This window comes from Triturus cristatus, chromosome 2_1, assembly GCF_964204655.1.
Source record: "Triturus cristatus chromosome 2_1, aTriCri1.1, whole genome shotgun sequence".
Classification (NCBI taxonomy): domain Eukaryota; kingdom Metazoa; phylum Chordata; class Amphibia; order Caudata; family Salamandridae; genus Triturus; species Triturus cristatus.
The window spans coordinates 414,414,051-414,432,239 of NC_140581.1; the positions used below are offsets into that span (position 1 = coordinate 414,414,051).

General features: G+C 47.9%; 1 protein-coding gene across 1 annotated transcript in view; it reads left to right on the top strand.

Annotated features, from left to right (window-relative positions):
- The window catches only part of CWC27 (CWC27 spliceosome associated cyclophilin), an 873,807-nt gene that overhangs the window by 784,771 nt on the left and 70,847 nt on the right, over positions 1-18,189 (top strand). Inside the window, exon 13 of the mRNA XM_085631671.1 lies at positions 16,193-16,296. Coding sequence (XP_085487797.1) covers positions 16,193-16,296 — 104 coding nt within the window. The remainder of the gene's footprint in view (positions 1-16,192; positions 16,297-18,189) is intronic.

The window sequence follows — 18,189 nt, forward strand, 5'->3', positions numbered from 1 at the left end:
TCAGCGGGGCTATTTCCTTCTAAAGGAGCAACCACAGAAATGCCATCTATATCATGGTTAGACTCATTAAGCTCATTGCTTACTTCCTGATTGAAAACGGCTGAAGGAGTGGGGGAGTTGTTACTTAACGGGGCAAGGTCGACTAATTCAGGCCGCCCCAATGATTTTCTCCGCTCCTGGTTTATCTTATCAACCATTTTTACAAGGTAATTATCCATGGTTGATTTTACCGGGATAGGTTTGGCCTTAGACATGGATAAAGCTAATACAACCCTACAATAGTTTAGACACAAATCAAATAAAATTGCCAACCCTTACGTATTGTCAGCTTTCGTACTGCAATCCTACAACACGACAATATATACACGGCCCAGTTTGTACCTCTTGGCGAATCAGAAAGGCCACAGCCCCCTCCAGCCCCGGACTGTCACAGACTGTCCGCCCTTTGTCCGGGCTTCGTCCGGGGCGTCCCGCTCGCGTCCCGCGCAGCGGCAGACAAGGGAATATGTAGGCGTGGATCAAAGGGCGGGTGGGCGGGCAGCAGCGCACCTGGGGATACGCACGGACTTCTGGTCAATGGAGTCCCGTGCACCAGCCTGTCTTCCCCCTGCGGCAACACCCGGTTCCTCCCGCGGCTCCTCCAACAATGGCAGCGTATCTCAGCTGTTTCACCTCCTCACTGCGATGCGGGACCCGCGCCAGCGGGTTCCGCGAGCTTCTTTCAAGGGAAATGGGCGGGTGGGCGGGCAGCAGCGTACCTGGGGATACGCACGGACTCCTGGTCAATGGAGTCCCGTGCACCAGCCTGTCTTCCCCCTGCGGCAACACCCGATTCCTCCCGCGGCTCCTCCAACAATGGCAGCGTATCTCAGCTGTTTCACCTCCTCACTGCGATGCTTCACTCAAATCAACCCCACTCCACTCCAATCTACCCCAATCCATCCCACTCCAAACTACCCCACTCCTATCTATCTCGCTCCAATCCACCCCACTGTACCCTACCAAATATCCATCCAGTCTACCCCACTCCACCCTAATCTACACCAATCCAATCTACCCAAGCCACTGCACTCATTTCTTTCGCAATCTATCCCACTCTACTCCAATCTATCCAAATATATCCCACTCCACTCTGCCCCAATCTAACCCACTTCACTCCAATCGACCCCACTCCACCCAATCTACCCCACTTCACCCCATTCTACCTTAATTCAATCTACCCTACTCCAATATACCCCAATATAGTCTACTCCAATCTACTTCACTCCACTCTACTGCAATATACTCCACTCTACCCCACTTCAATCTACCCCACCCACTCCAATCTACCCCAATCCCCTAATCTACCCCACTCCATTCCATTCTACCATACTATAATCCACTCCACTCAAACCTACCCCACTCCACTCCAGTCTACCCCAATCCACACACTTCACTCTTCCCTATATACGCCACTCCAACCAAACCCAATATATCCCACTCCACTCTACCCCAATCTACTCTACCCCAATCTACCCCATTTTACTCCACTCCACTCTACCCCATTCCACCCCAATTCAATCTACCCTACCCCACTCCACACCACTAACGTTTTGCCACACTGGTGTACATAAAGGCTAAAACACATTGCCACACCAATAGCTCTTGCATAGGCAAGAACTATTGGCTTTGCCAATGCTTGTTATTATTATGCGCTCCAGAAAGGATGTGTGATCAACTCTCTGGTATTGTTTATTCCCAAATGTACAGCTGCAGTGGAATCATACCCTCTCTTCGGGATCATCTATTGTAAACCATTATGATGAACAAACACTTCGTTGGGGTGCCAGAGGAATCGTTTTTCAACTCATGATTGTTGTGGACATTTCGCTAACCTTTCAGTTTTACTGATTGCTTGATAACTCTGTGTTAATTGGTGAAGGACAAGTTCACATGAGTTCACAGTGTCTCTTTGTTTAAAGCACTAAAGGAGACTGTGGACTTTTGAACGCCTTCGATATACCATGTCTGCTATCTGGTCTACAAGTATCCTATAACTGAACCTGAAGAAAAAACATGACCAGCTGGTGTTCATACATTTCATGGACATCCACCATCACACGTTTTTATGACTCATTCACATGATAAGGCAATGTTGGACCCTTTCCAAATAATGTCTACAATATCCAAAAGCCCCCTTAATTGCCCACAACTTTCTGTCATAGAGGTTGTCATTTATTTTTGGAGAATTCTGAAATAATAATCAACTTGAAAAAGAGCTATTGTTTGAGGATCCTTCTGAGAGAGAACTGGGATGTTTCAAAATGAATGTTAGTGAATGCATCCTTTAACCTTTGGAAGGCTGCTTCGTGCTCAATCCTCCAATAAAACTGAATATCTTTCTGATTCAAAGAACACAATGTTTGAGAAGTCTTGAATAAAATGACAAAAGAAACTGGAGAATCCCAAGAAACATTGCATTTCATATACAGTTCTAGGTGTGAGCCAGTGTCTGGCAGCTTTAACTTTTTTTAAATCCATGTATAGTTCTGTATCGGAAATCTGGAATTTTAGAAACACTACCTCAGGTACCTCAATGATGCATTGCTCAGTTTTGCAAAGAGAGTGTTCTAGTAAACACCTCATCATCCCTATCAAGTTAACGATGTTCTTATAATGTTCCTATACATTTAGCGTTCTATAGTTACTAAAGAGCCTCAATTATCCTCCAGATTTTAAAATAAAAAATATAGGCGCACCTACTGGTGAGGTAGAGGGATGATTTAGAACTTTATAAAGATTTTCCTTGAGATAATCTAGATGTACTGCATCTTCTTGCCTAGTTAATCGAGTGAGTCTCCCATGCATAATATTGGCACTTGCTATGTGATCAATAGGACTGTCATACAGGCAATGAGGAGGCAGCCGAATACATCTAAAAACACTCTATAAGCTTATGGCAGCATTCACTGACTTGCATCCTGTTGAGTAGCCCAGCAGGTTAAAGGAAGGGCAAAGTTTTGAGCACAACCAGGAAATGAAAATGTGATGATCTATTCTTTCTAGTTAATTAATGTATTATTAGTATTTGCATTAGTAAAGCGCACTGCTACCATAATGGCGCCCAGGCACTAAAAAAACCTAAATGAATAGATGTAGCAATCACGCAGGGAACAAGAATCCATCCCTCATCTCTTTAGTGGGTACAAAGCCAAGTTTATCTAAATGTGAATAGATTTTCAATGGGACTTAACATGAGGGAAAAAGAGTTTCACAACTGTTCCACTTTAACTGAGAAAGTGTGTCTGCCCACCGGCGCCTTCCTAAATTTAGGAAACCAAAGAAAATGAACACTGGCAGAGTGCAACAAGCAATTAGGAGTCTAACATGAGAATCTTGTGTGAAGGAAATGCGGCCCAGACCTGACTGGTGTACAGCTTTGCGAACTAGGTACGCCCTGGTTCACCTTTTTGTAACTGATAGTCAATGCAAGGTGCTTGATGCATCAGAAGATGGAGAATAGCAGGCAAGGGACAAAACAAGCTTGGCAGCAGCCATCTGGATATGAAGCAGTCATTTGAGCAAGTGATCTGGTGCACCTAGGAACAGTAAGTTACAGTAATTCAAACAATTTAATATGGAGGAGTGAACTAAGGACGAAACTGCCATCGAATCAAGATTTTTTGAAGAAGGCGCATTAAAGCAAAACAGGTTCCGAACAGCGTAAGTGGCAACAGGATTGGGATTGCTGGGTAACAGCTAGAAATCAGTTGGTGATGAGGCGGCAAAGGATCTTACTTTTCGTAGCCATTACATTTTAAAGAATGCTAACTCAGCCATGTGCCAATATCACACAAGCAATTATGAAAGACTTCCAGAAGCAAAGGGATAGACCAACCAAATGAACATAGTTCAAGAAATTAATTCCATGACTATGTATCAGTTGTGCGAGAGATGAGCGCAGATGTTGAACTATGTTGGGCTTAGAGAGAACCACTGTGGAACCCCTAACTCACCTATCCCTTCGGACTCGAATTGTTCAAGATAGATTGCTAGGGTTTTGCCTTCCAAATAGGAGCTATATTAGTGGAGAGTGATGCCTTAAATTCCAAGTTCACTTAACTTTTGAATCAGGCTGTTATGGTTCACTGAATCAAACGCAGTGGACAAATCAGCCAATATCAGAGCAACACATTTGTCCTTGTTCACTGCCAAGATAATCTAATGCAGCAACCAGAGTGGACTCCGTACTGTGAGCTGGACAAAATCCCGATTCAGCAGAATCTAGTAAATCATGACCTTCGAGAAAATTGGAGATAAGTGTGTTAATATATTTCTCAATGATTTTCACCTGAAAAGGTAAAAGGGCGTTAATTACTAATTCATTATTGTGGTGTCTGGTGACATTTCTTTTTAACAATGAAACCACACTGCCCTTTTCCAACTGGAAGAGACCTTGCCTGTCAATAACAATTGATTGAACAAAGCTAATGATGTTTGCAAAGCCGTGGAGTTACTAAGACTATAGCAAATGCAGATGGGCTGGACCAGCTAAGCAGGAACCTTTCAGAGAAAAGTTTATAACACAAAACCTAGGACACTTCCTGTTCTAGGCCAGGGCAACGAGATCCCCGTATGGATGCCACCATCTGGAGATCACCTTTATCACAAGTAGATGTAGTTCCCACTTGTGGATCTCCAGCAAAACGCAGCTTACAGTGTCTGGTCACACACAAAGGGGACCTGCATGATGAAAAATCCCGTCACTATGTACACCACCACAGGTGAATTGTGTGCCAACACAATGTCCAAAACCCCATGTCACCCAGTCTGTTGATAATATGGATGGTGATGGTATTGCCTGACAGAATCAGAAATGTGCTCTCTGAGATGGTAGTCAGAAATGCCTTCATAGAGAGGTAGATGGCCTGCAGCTCAAGCACAATTATGTGAAGACGCTGCTCCAGCACAGACGAAAGGCTCCACGCTATCATCTTGCACAAAGGTGCACCCCAAACCAGCAAGAAGGCGTCCATGACAATAGAAAACTGCACCTGCATATGGCTGAAAAGGTAACCCACAATAAGAATGTGCACATCCATCCACCAGAGCAGATCTAGGTGAACTGCCGGGCCGATCTGCACCAGAGCTGTAAGGCTCCTTTAAGGTTGGAGCTGCTGCCATCCCAGGCTCCACCAGAGGGCCCACAGTTGAAATTTGGAGTGTACCTCCAACAGAATGCATGAGGCTGTGATGCCTAGGAGACATAATGCACAAGTTACTACTTGTGTAACGATATATCTGTAAGAGACATTAGTTAGTGATAGATTCCTAACCTTAGAATAATATCCCCAGGCGTCAGACTGGATCCGGAAAGTTTTTTCGTTAGCAGTACCCCTGCGCGTCAGTAGGTGGCGTTGTGCGGCTCCGCGTCCGTCGCTGGAGTCGTATGCGCTGAGATGACGTCACGGAGACTACTTAGGCGCCACCCATGCGCGCTGACGTCAGTTCTGTATACTACATTCCGCGCCAGGAACGCAGAGCCATGCAAGAAACTGACCACTGGTGCCATAAAACTCGGGCCCTGAAAGGGATGACATTAACCCTAGAATCAATTCGCAGAACGGGGAGGATGGGTGGAGCGGTAAGGAATCTATCACTAACTAATGTCTCTTACAGATATATCGTTGAACAAGTAGTAACTTGTGCATCGGAAAGAGACACGTTAGTGATAGATTCCTTACCTTAGAATAGATACCCCAGCAATACCAACCCCGGTGGTGGGTCTGCGAATAGATTACACCAGAAAGTCACAGAGAACAGAACGGCCAAAGAAGCCGTCTCTCCGGACTTGAATGTCAAGGCGGTAATGCTTGGTAAACGTGTGCAGCGAGGCCCACATAGCTGCCTGACAAATATCCTGCAAGGGAATGCCGCGTCCCAAGGCAATAGTGGCTGCCGTTGCCCTGGTAGAATGGGCACGCAGCCCCACAGGAGGCTCCTTCTTAGCCAACGAGTAACATGCTTTGATGCACAGAATGACCCACTGAGAGATGGTTCGTTTGTGCACAGCCCAACCTTTTTTGGTGCCCACGTAGCCAACAAAGAGCTAGTCATCCACCCGGAACTGCTGTGTGCGCCTCAGATAGAACGAGAGCGCTCGTTTTGGGTCCAGACCGTGGAGCCTCTCTTCCTCTTTCGAGGAATGCGGAGGCGGAAACAAGGTGGGCAAGGTGATGGTCTGCCCGATGTGGAAGGGCGTGACAATCTTTGGCAAAAAAGAAGGTTGGGTCCTTAAAACCACATTGTCTGGATGAACAGAAAGGAAAGGAGGTTTAGAAGAAAGAGCCTGGAGCTCACTCACTCTTCTGGCAGAGGTGATAGCTACCAGGAAAGCTGTCTCGAGAGTGAGAAGACGTAAAGGACAGGGATGAAGGGGCTCAAAGGGAGCGCACATCTGATAGGTCAAGACAAGATTTAAGTCCCATTGAGGCATTACGAAAGGCATGTGGGTAAACGTGTGCGTAAGGCCTTTCAGGAAACGATTAACAACTGGAGACTTAAAGAGAATAGGCCGATCTGGAAGCCTTAGAAAGGCGGAGATGGCCGAAAGATAAACTTTGACAGTGCCCAGAGCAGAGCCCTGCTGGGCCAAGGATAGTAGGAACAGAAGGACCTCAGAAAGAGGTGCAGAAAGGAGATCCACAGACTTCGCTGTGCACCACGCCACAAACTTGTTCCACCGGCAGGCGTACACCGTCTTAGTGGATGGACGCCTGGCTGCCAGAATGACATCACAGACTTCGGGAGGAAGATCGAAAGCTGTCAACTGACTCCGCTCAATCTCCACGCATGGAGGTGGAGACTGGACAGGTTCGGGTGGAGGACCGTTCCCTGCTGCTGCGACAGAAGATCCTCCTGAAGAGGCAGATGGATCGGGGGATCGATTGCCATGCTGAGTAGCTCGGGATACCAGTATCTTCGTGCCCAGTCAGGAGCCACAAGGATGACTTGTGCCCGGTCGCGCCGAATCTTCTTCAGCACTCTGGGCAGAAGTGGTATAGGCGGAAAGGCGTACAACAGACCGCAACTCCACTTGCGACGAAAAGCGTTGCCGAGTGAATGCCGCCTTGGAAACGCACAGAACTGATGACATTGCGCGTTCTCTTCGGTGGCCAATAGATCTAACCAAGGCTCTCCCCACTGTTGAAAGAGACCTTGCGTCACGTCCAAGGGCAGACGCCATTCGTGATCCATCAAGCACCGGCGCTGAGTTTCTTGACCCTGGCTTTCAGAGAACCTGCCAGGTGTTGAACCACCAAGGTAATAATGCCTTGATGTTCCAGTCATGTCCAGAGGCGCAGAGCCTCCTAACATAGGGTCCACGACCCCACCCCGCCCTGTTTATTGCAATACCACATGGCGGTGGTGTTGTTCGTGAACACCAGCACCACACTTCCCTGGACAGAGGGAAGGAATGCCTTCAGTGCAAGTCGGATCGCCCGCATCTCCAAAAGGTTGATATGGAGCCGGGACTCCGCCAGAGACCAGAGTCCTCTGATCTCCGCCTCTCCCAAGTGGCCTCCCCATCCCAGGAGGGATGCATCTGTCACCACTGTGTGCTCCTGTTGGGAAGGGAGAGGGATCTGCCATTGACCCAATCGGGATTCGTGAGCCACCACTGCAATTGTTGTGCAGTGCCCTCCGAGATCTGGACATGATCGTACAGGGTGCCCTGATGCTGCGCCCAATGGAACTTCAGGTCCCACTGCAGAGCCCGCATATGCCATCTGGCATGTTGCACCAGCAGGATGCAGGAGGCCAGCAGGCCCAGGAGCCGGAGGGTCATCCTGACTGAAACCCGGGATAGAGGCTGAAAGATCGGAATCATAGCCTGAATATCCCGGAATCGCTGCTCGGGAGGATAAACCCGAAACCGCGTTGAATCCAAAACCGCTCCTATGAAGGGGAGCTGCTGAGAGGGACACAGGTGTGACTTCGGCACGTTGATGGAGAACCCCAGCAAATGCAGGAGATCGGCCGTAGTCTGAAGGTGGAAGACGACTTTCTGGGGCGAGCCCGCCTTCAACAACCAGTCGTTGAGGTAGGGGAAGACTGACACCCCTGACCTGCGCAGATGAGCTGCGACCACCACCACCATCACTTTCATGAACACCCGAGGGGCGCTGGTAAGGTCGAAGGGGAGCACGGCAAATTGAATATGCTCGCGGCCTACCGTGAACCGCAGGTAACGCCGGTGGGCCGGCAGGACGAGGATGTGAAAATATGCGTTCTGCAAGTCCAACGCTACCATCCTGTCTCCAGGGTCGAGGGCACCCAAGACCTGAGCCAGAGTCAACATTTTGAACTTCTCCTTCCGGAGGAAGCAGTTGACGTTCCGGAGGTCCAAGATGGGACGCAGACCCCCTTTGTCCTTCTTGGGGACCAGAAAGTAGAGGGAATAACAACCACTCCCTACTTCCGGCCCCGGAACGCACTCTATGGCCCCCTTGGCCAAGAGGGTCGTAACTTCCTGCTGGAGAGTCACCAAGTGATCCTCCGACATGCAGTGGTACTAAGGTGGCAGGGCTGGAGGGGGTGGTCTGAAAGGGAAGGGAGTAACCCTTGCGGATGATGTGCAGCACCCACGTGACCGACGTGATTGCGTGCCAGTGGGGGAGGTGATGGCGGATCCTGCCACCCACTGGCGTGGGGTGCTCCACAAAGCTCGGATTAGGCAGAAGCAGCGGGGGCGGAGGTGGACTGACCCCCACGCTGATTCCTAGACCCGCCCCTGTGGAAGCCGCGGCCGCGCTTGGTTCTGCACAGGCTTTGCCACGAAAGGAACGAAAACCAGGAGTGGCTGAGCTTTTCATGGAAAGACCCAAGGACTTGGCCATAGCCCGCGAGTCCTTAAAATGCTCCTGCGCACTGTTGGCCTTATCGCCAAACAGGCGGGTGCCATCAAAGGGCATGTCCATGAGTGAGCTTTGCACATCTGGCGAGAACACGGTAGATCTCAACCAGGCGTGGCGACGAAGCGCCACAGTCGTAGAAATGGCTCTACCTAGTAAATCCACGGTGTCCAAACCACACTGAATGGCGAACCTAGCCGCATCCTTACCCTCGGCAACAGCTTGAGACAGCACAGCTTGGGCCTCTTCAGGACACTGAGGCAACACCTGTGCAACGGCATTCCACACCGCATGGGAATAGCGGCCCAAGAGGCATGTGGTGTTCACTGACCGCAGCCCTAAGCTGGCCGAAGAGAACAACCGCTTGCCGAACTGCTCCAGCTTCTTAGAGTCCTTATCCGGAGGAGCCGTGGGAAAGGCACTCTGGGACGTCGAAGCTTGGATGACCAGGCTCTCAGGCGTAGGATGAGTGGTCAGAAAGGCAGGGTCACCCGGCGCCTGGCGATGAAGCCTGGCGACATTCTTATCCACCGGGGCCCCTGTGGCTGGCTGCGACCAAGTGCCCAGCAAGACGTCAGTGAGGGCGTCATTAAATGGCAGCAGGGGCTCTGACGAAGTGGACGCCGTCTGGAGCACCTCAGTGAGGAGACTAGTCTTCAGGGCCACCGTAGGGAGATCAAGGTGGAGAACCTCAGCCCGACGAAGCACCATTGTGTACGAGGCGCCCTCCTCCATGGTAGGCGGAGGAGAGGCAAACCCCGGGTCAGAGGAGAGATCGAAGCCGCCGGCCTCCTCTAACTCGTCCGCCCAGTCCTGCTCGGAGTCACACTGATGAGCAAGCGGGTCCTCGGACTCCTCCCAGTCATCCTCCACCTCCGCCGCATGCGGGACAGGCTGCGGCGGCAGGTCAGGGCAGGGACTGGGGAAGGAACAAACGGCATCGGGAACGGTACAGGACGGGGCCGAACTGGCGCTGTGTCCCAGTGCGGATCCCAGGTAGGGACAAAAGTGTCCGAGAACCTGAGCAGGGGCGGGACAAATGCTACCCACTGCGGTGCCGGAGGCGGCGCTGGGGCCGGAGCCGGCAGCGCGGGACCTTGTGGCGCCGTGGCCGGAGCCAGCGGCGCAGGATCCAGCGGCACCGGGGCCGGAGCCGCCTGCGCCGATGGCCTGACAGGATCCGGACATGGGACCGCGGGGCCCGAGGGCGCGCTGGCGGGAGCCCGAGGCCTAAACAGGTGGTCCAAGGTTGCAAGAAATTCTTGCACCTAAGCGGGAGTTGCAGACGGACCCAGGTAAGGTGGGTAGGCCGTGGGACTCCCGGCACCGAAGGAGCCGCAGGGGCAGAACCCCTGTCCTCCTCGTCCACATCCGGGGAGTGACAGGGGACGTGGGAGAGCGACAATGCTTCTTCGACTTCTTTTTGTGTCGTCTCTTACCCGAATCTGAGGGTGAAGACTTGGAGCCAGAGGAGCGATGATGGTGGCTCTGCGAGCGTTCCCTGGGGCGGCCCCTGTACCGCGAACGGCACGGGGACGAGTGCCAGACCACAAACAGCTTCCGGTGCCACTCCCTCTAGGCCTTCGAGGACATGGCCAAACAGTCCATGCAGGCCCAGGAGTCGTGGTCGCTCTCCAGGCAGTAGAGACAGACGTCGTGGGGGTCCCCCACCGACATATTGCGCCGGCAGGCCCCACAAGACTTAAAACCAGGCATCCCTATGACACCAAACTCAAACTTACAGGAGACAAAAAGTCTCAAGAAGATAATCAAAAAGTGACTAAGGTACCTGCTCTAACCGGATCTGCGCTTACTGGCACGGAAAAAGGAAGAACCAACGTCAGCGCGCATGGGTGGCGCCTAAGTAGTCTTGGTGACGTCATCTCGGCGCATACGACGCCAGCGACGGACGCGGATCTGTACGACGCCACCTACTGACGTGCAGGGGTACTGCTAACGAAAAAACTTTCCGGATCCAGTCTGACGCCTGGGGATATTATTCTAAGGTAAGGAATCTATCACTAACGTGTCTCTTTCAGATACCTGCAGTACCGAGAGTTGTGCCCGAGTCTAACATCTCAAATAATCTTGTGAATATCTGTGATCTCCATCGGAGAAAGACTGTTCATCTTGGTCGTGTCCAGCAGCACACCTATGAAAGTTAACACTTGTGCTAAAGTGAAATAGAACTTTTGAGCATTAATAGTAAAGCATAAGTGAGGAGGAGTGTCGTTGTGGGCTGAAGGCGTTCCTTGATCAGCAATAGGGATTTTGCTTTCACTAGCCAATCAGCCAAGTTTGGAAATAATTGGGCTCTTGACCTTTGGAGCGAAGTCGCTACCACTGCTAGACAAATCTGACTGGGATCCCATGGTAAATCTAATATAACATATTTGGGCGTGGAGAATTGGTGATTCCTTGACCTCTGGGTCCAAGGACAACACTCTCCCCAGCAGCTCCGCCTAATCAGACCACCGTTGCAGCTCTAAGCTCTCTCGGCAGGGTTTGAGCCGGCAGCCCGTCCCTGCTTCGCAGGTTCTCCTTGCGTTTTCGGTGGATTGTCACCATTTTTTAATCATTCTTTTGGCTCGTGTTGGTTGCCGGTTTTCCTTTTGCTTATTATTGTTGCCTGTTTCCTTTTGCTTATTATTGAATATGGGGGTTCCTCTCCTGCGTCACCCGCTAATTCCTTTCCCGCCGCTGCTGCCCCTGTGGTCCCGCCCCCCAATTCAGCACCGCTCCAGCAACCCCCTTCCGCGGCTCCCGCACCTCTCCCCTACATATGGCGACCTCTGCAGGGGAGCGTGCGTGATTCCTTGACCTCTGGGTCTAAGGACAGCACTCTCCCCAGCAGCTCCGCCTAATCAGATGACCATTCCAGCTCTGAACTCTCTTGGCAGGGTTCGAGCCGGCAGCCCGTCCCTGCGCCGCAGGTTCTCCTTGCGTTTTCTGTGGATTGTCCCCATTGTTTAATAATTATTTTGCCTCGTATTTGTTGCCTGTTTTCCGTTTGCTTATTATTGTTGCCTGTTTCCTTTTGCTTATCATTGTTTACAGGGGTTCCTACCCAGTGTCACCCGCTTATTCCTTTCCCGCCGCTGCTGCCCATGCCTCCCAATCCAGCACCGCTCCCACCTCCCTTCCGCTGCTCCTGCCCCCCTCCCCTACATATGGCGACCGCTGCAGGGGAGCGCGCATGATTCCTTGACCTCTGGGTCCAAGGACAGCACTCTCCCCAGCAGCTCCGCCTAATCAGATGACAGTTCCAGCTCTGAGCTCTCTCGGCCGGGTTCGAGCCGGCAGCCCGTCCCTTCGCCGCAGGTTCTCATTGCATTTTCTGTGGATTGCCCCCATCGTTTAATAATTCTTTTGGCTCGTGTTTGTGGCCTGTTTCCCTTTGCTTATTATTGTTTACAGGGTTCCTCCCCCGCGACACCCGTTCATTCCGTTCCCGCTGCTGCTGCCCCGCCACCCGATCCAGCACCGCTCCTGCTGCTCCCGCCCCCCTCTCCTACATATGGCGACCGATGCGCTGTCTCGCCGAAGGCGCGCATAAGTCAAGCCCGTCTGCGCCTGTCCGTGAACCGACCGCGACCAGCGCCAGGACCCCTGGGGCTCCTAGACCCCTCCACTACGACTTGACCACCCTCAACGCACTCAACCCCGAGAGGCACACCGAATGCGCAAGATCCTCGCCTAACACCACCCACGGGCAGTTCTCTTGCAAACCCTGCCGATTGTCACATATTTTCTCCCACTTTGAAATCTGAGAAAGAAAAGTAAATACGAAGCTCCCTTGGAAGAGAGGGCTCGACATTTGATCTCTGTCTTTGAATGCACAGCAAATGTGACAAGATTAGAAAAAAATGTAAAGGTCTGTTTACAGCAAGTGAGTTTGTGGCAGGAATACAGTGAGCAAGATTTGGGCATCAGGAGGGACGAACTCAAGCTGGACAGCCTCAAGCAAATAAAGTCAGCAAATAAAAAGCCAGAAAATGTGAGTTACAATCCACAGAGCCAATGGTAAGCAAGGGGTAGAATTCATTCTCAGGCCAGCTTTCAGAATGTACCCAAGATGTATTTAACAAACCAGGCAGCTGTGCTGTCGGGTAGACTTTGACCTAAAAAGAAAATAGACCAATATTTGCAACAATGTTCAGTATGTGCTCAAACTAAGATATCTCCAAGGGAAAGATTAGGATTACTACAACCATTTCAAAGGCTCCATTTGTAATGGTCACACATATTCATGTATCTTACTACAGTTTTGCCTCCATGCTCCAGAAACTCAGTATTGTTGGTAGCAGTAGACTATCTCACTAAGAGAGCAAACTATTTTCCCCCATTAGCCCCCATCTTGGTATCAACCACTTGATAAGAAGTTGTCCGGGTGAATGGCTTACCACCAGTCATCATAACAAATATGTATTTTATGATCTTCTTTTAATTATAATTTTCATGTAAGTGATGTTGATATGAGCTTTTAATTGTTTGGAAATAATAAGAAATAAAACCATTTTTATATAGATTTTGGATAGAGTATTCAATGTTTTAATATTGTAGAATCAAGGGAATTGTTCCTTTTTTTTGGTATTGGTTTATAGCCAGGTACTGGAGAGAGTGGTTGCAAAGGTTAGGAATCATGCATTATTTGTCTACTAGGTGGCACCTACAGACAGAAAAACTCAATCGGACTTTGGATCAATATTTGTGCTGCTTCCTTATAAATTGCTCTGTTCAGAGGACTCTGTGAATTCCTAAAGCAGACTTCTCGTACAATAATACTTTTCATACATCTTTGTGGTATCCCCTTTTGTGTTGTTCCTCAGGGTACCATCCTCACATTTGGTCTACAGCATATAAGTGCTCTCTATTTTTGTCCATACAAAAGCTCTTCCAATATATGAGCACTCTACACAAGTCTGTTCTGAGCTATTTTAGACTTGTGTATCATTATGGTACGTCTAGTCCAACATTCAGTATAGCTGAGAAGGTCAGGCTTTCCACAGATTACCTTTCCATTCTTGTAACTCACCCCAAGAATGCCCCTAAATATTTTGGTCCCTTTCCGGTGGTACAGTTTGTGGGATCAACTGTATTAATGTTAGACCAACCTGAAAATTCATCTCTTATTCCACGTCTCTCCTATTAAGAACTCAATCTCATCAACTTATTCGAATTCTCCGCATGCATTAGTTGATGAAACTCTGGAGTATGCATTCAAGGCTTTCCTAGACTCCAGGTTGAGTAGAAGACACTTAAAATATCCAGGTGCATAGAAAGGGTATGATGTGTCAGTCAATTCCTGGGAGCCGACCTCAGTTATTCATGCTCCACTGCTGGTAGCTGCCTTTTATAAAGGGTATTTTAAATCCCATACTCGAAATGGAAAGGTTTTTTGATGGGGGTCACCGTCAGGTCACAAGACATGGTGGCACGGAAAAGTTTTCGGCTACATCAAACTTGGAAATAAACCAATAGAGAACACAGGCATAAAAAGGGCAAATGCTTCTAGGTCCAAAGAGATCAATTGTACTGCGCCAGTGTCTCTAGAACTGTCAATAGCAAGTAACCCATCCAGATCCCTAGAGGCAGAGTCACTATAAAGACGTACCATGTGCGTAAAGATGCTATTTAGCAATGGCAGTTGTGACTCCTTCGCTTATGCTACAGTTCAGCCTCCTTTTTGTTATTCCCCTTGTCAGATCCTTCTGCCTTAACTTTCAGTGACTTTGTTTTGGCCCTATGTTTATAGGTTGTGCCTCCCCTCACACGAGTATCTCCTTACCAATGCTGCAGTGTAATTACCTCCTTGGCTGTTGGACAGGAATTCATGTACACTTGGGGGATAATTACAGTCTTCCTGCACTCTTCACTGGTTAAGCCATTACAGTTAACCTTTAATAATACATATGAGTATTGCTGTGGTACTGTCCCACTTAATTGTATTATCTCACTCTCAAGGTGGGACGATGCTGATCCTTGAATATTTGCCAAAGACGCTGTGCCATATCATTCCAGTCCAGATTTTCCATCAACTAGCCTGCAGGAGTTAGACTGTCTTTTCTTTCTATCTCCCTAACCCACCCAATCAATCTCCTTAACCCTCTTTTCCCAAGCCTTGAGATATCTACAGGGGGTAAACGGACCTCTAGAGGGAAGAGGAGGCTTTGCCTTAACATCCTCAACGGTGGCTGGAGCTCAGGTTGTAAAACTGTAACTCTAAACATACTTGCTCGTCCGACGGCATGGATGTGTGGACAAGGAAATAACTTTATTTAGATGGGAAGTTTAGTTCTTAGCGCTTCTATCGTAAGAATGATAATTTGTTTGGTAATAAAACAAGATGGGTTTCTGAATTTCGTTAGACAGGGATGGCAAAATTATCCATAATTCTTTGGACTTTTTCTTATATAAATCGAGCCGAACCCATCTGGTCTTAATGCTCAGTGAACTTCTAAATGATAAACTCTGTACTTGGGTCAGACATGATGTGCCAATTTGTGGTGCCTTGGTAAGGAATGAAGAAATATAAACCAGCTATAAAGATAGTTATCCAATGTGCAGTGGATGGTTACTAATAACTTCGAAATAAAAGGTCATGTTTAGATAAAATACCTTTTTAGACTTTGTAATACACTAGCATAATCTTGCTGCTAAAAAGTAAGAATACTATAAATCTGTGAGGGAATGTCAAATGTTTCCTCTCATGAACGCAATTTTATAGTGAAATGCAGAGAGTGCCTCGTGTTGAAAAGCAATTGTTCAACTATTGTGTTGCATGGGTAATATGGAAATAGTGTGTGGTTGTTTCGTTTGAATGTGAAAATCTGGGAATAATTTGTACAGAGGGAGAAGTACTCTAGCTTCAGAAGGCGAATTGTTTTACTTCATTAAAAAGCAGGATGCTACCTTGTAAACACAGGCGTTTGTGAGGGATTACTCCCATTGCACAACAGGCGCCGGAGGGGTAACTGGAGAAGTAGCTGAAAGTATTGTTATATTCAAACAAGACATGTTTTAAACACTCAAAAGAGAAAGGAAATGCTTGCAGTCTCACAGCTGCCTCAGTAAAATGGAGAATGGACTGTCATAACCTGAGCTCCTTCATAGTGTTTGCTCTTATGGGAATGTGATTTATACTTGTATTTGTTAGTACACCGTATATTTGTACTTCGTATAAAATGCAATGCTGATTCTTGAACTTGCAAAGAAATGTTAGACACTTGTGTTTGCGGCTTGCTTTCTATCATCCGATACGTTTTTCATGTTGTAACAAGAAATTGTTTTCCTTCCAGACTCTGGCATTGCTGGATAAATTTAAATCTAAGCTCAATCAGGCTATAATTGACACCCCAGAAGAAGAGCCTGTCGAAACTGAAGTGGAGGATGACAGTGGGTGGTAAGGATTTAGGATATAAAAATATAGAATGTAAGAACATAACGTGCATTTGTAAAGCACACATTTACGCAACTCAGTGGTACTCAGTTTATTGACCTCCGAAGGATGAAAGGTTGAGTGGACCCGCTGGGATTTGAACCTGTGACCATGAGGTCGAACACAGGGCCCTACACTGGAGGCATTAGTCCACTAGGCCACGAGACCCGGCATAAGAAAAAACATGAGTACTTTTGATGGCAAGGGGTAGACAGTTTGGGGAAATGATTAGTTGAGACATTGTTTTACCAAGATCTAACGTGTTTTTTAATTGATATTGTACCTGATGTGGAGAAACAATTGCATTCTACCGTCTTCTACGGATAAGCGCCCATTTCCTTCCATTAGCATCATGGGGCATCCATTTAGGTGCCATAGTAAATAATAACACTGTTCCAGTGCCTTAAGTGTTTTTCTTCAAAAATTGAAATTCCTGGCTGATACCCCACCTCACCAGAAATCCCTCTGATTTGTCTACATGCCTGTTCTCTTTCTTACTTGTTGGATGTTACTTTTTTGCAGTATAAGTTCGCTCCTTGATCTCTGGTAAAAGGCTTTAAGAAATGGATATCCTTCTTCGAAGCTGCCCCACACAAATATTATTTACCATAACTGAAAACCTAAGCACACCATTGATGTATGTGTTATATACAGCTAGAAATGTTCTGTATTTGGTATCACCCGGGTTGGTCCCCAGTTGCCAAAATGGCTTAACAAATGGCTCAAAAACTGTTGCCGGAATGCTAGTGTAACCAAACCCCAGGCTTTGTTCTAATGTTGCCCAAATAGTTTGCATGTGCTGCCCATCACTGACTCTGTTCTCGACCAGCTTGATCATTAGTGCAGCATCGTAGATGTAGAATGTACATTTTGCCTTGATTTTGTCTTAAGGATCCCAGTACTCGTAGATTACAAAAAAAATGATTCAGAAAAGGGTAAAGAGCTACATGTTTAAAAAAATACACGGAAGTGTCTGGGGTGCAATCTTGACGCAGGAGACATCTAGATTACACTATCAGCAGCAGAAAGTATCTCTGTGGTCGATATTTCTTTTAGTTCCCAGTAGATACACAGTGTTCCCATTCGAGTAAGTTTTGGAACTTTGGGTTCGCTCATCAGGAATGTTTGCCCCCCGAAGAACTCTTTGTCTCTTTGCATAGATGACAGGCAGGGTGTTGTGCTAAATCTCACCTACCAGAGGGCTTTATCTGTCTGTAGGCCAATACCTCGTGTGCACCATACCAAAAAATTACAGTAGACTTAGATCCCGCCCTTTGCTTATCATTGGTTTTGTCACTTTCATTTGCTTGCTTCTTAGCTTCTTATTTAATAGCTTTCCATCCTCTTCTTGTGGTTGTTTCTTCCATGCAACATAGCTTCTTTATCATCCTTTTGATTGGATGACTCGTATACTTCCACTGTTTACGCTCAGGGAGCTAACTTTTTCTTTTTTTTCCAGCACTATAAGAGAGTATATGTGTTTTCTTGCCCAATCCCATGTATGCTGCGTCGTCCCTCAAATCCCTATCTATCCTCTTCTCTGTTTTGCACTCCAGTTCATCCATTGTTTCCCAGCCCTTCCTATATGTTTTTTATTATTATTTTTAATTCTCAATCCTCCCTCAATCCCAAGCTCCTCTGTTACTTCCTGGCATTCTACAACACCCTTCTCCTTTGTTTCTTTTAGTCTTCTCCCATTCCTGCCAGTGATCTCTGGGTTTCCTTTGACGTTGACTTGTATCTGACCAAACATACCTGACCTGCCCAACTCTGCTGATTCCAGAATACAAAAGCAGAGGAACATATTATGTTAAATGTGACTATCGGGGAAACAATATGCAGTAATCTAAGTATTCA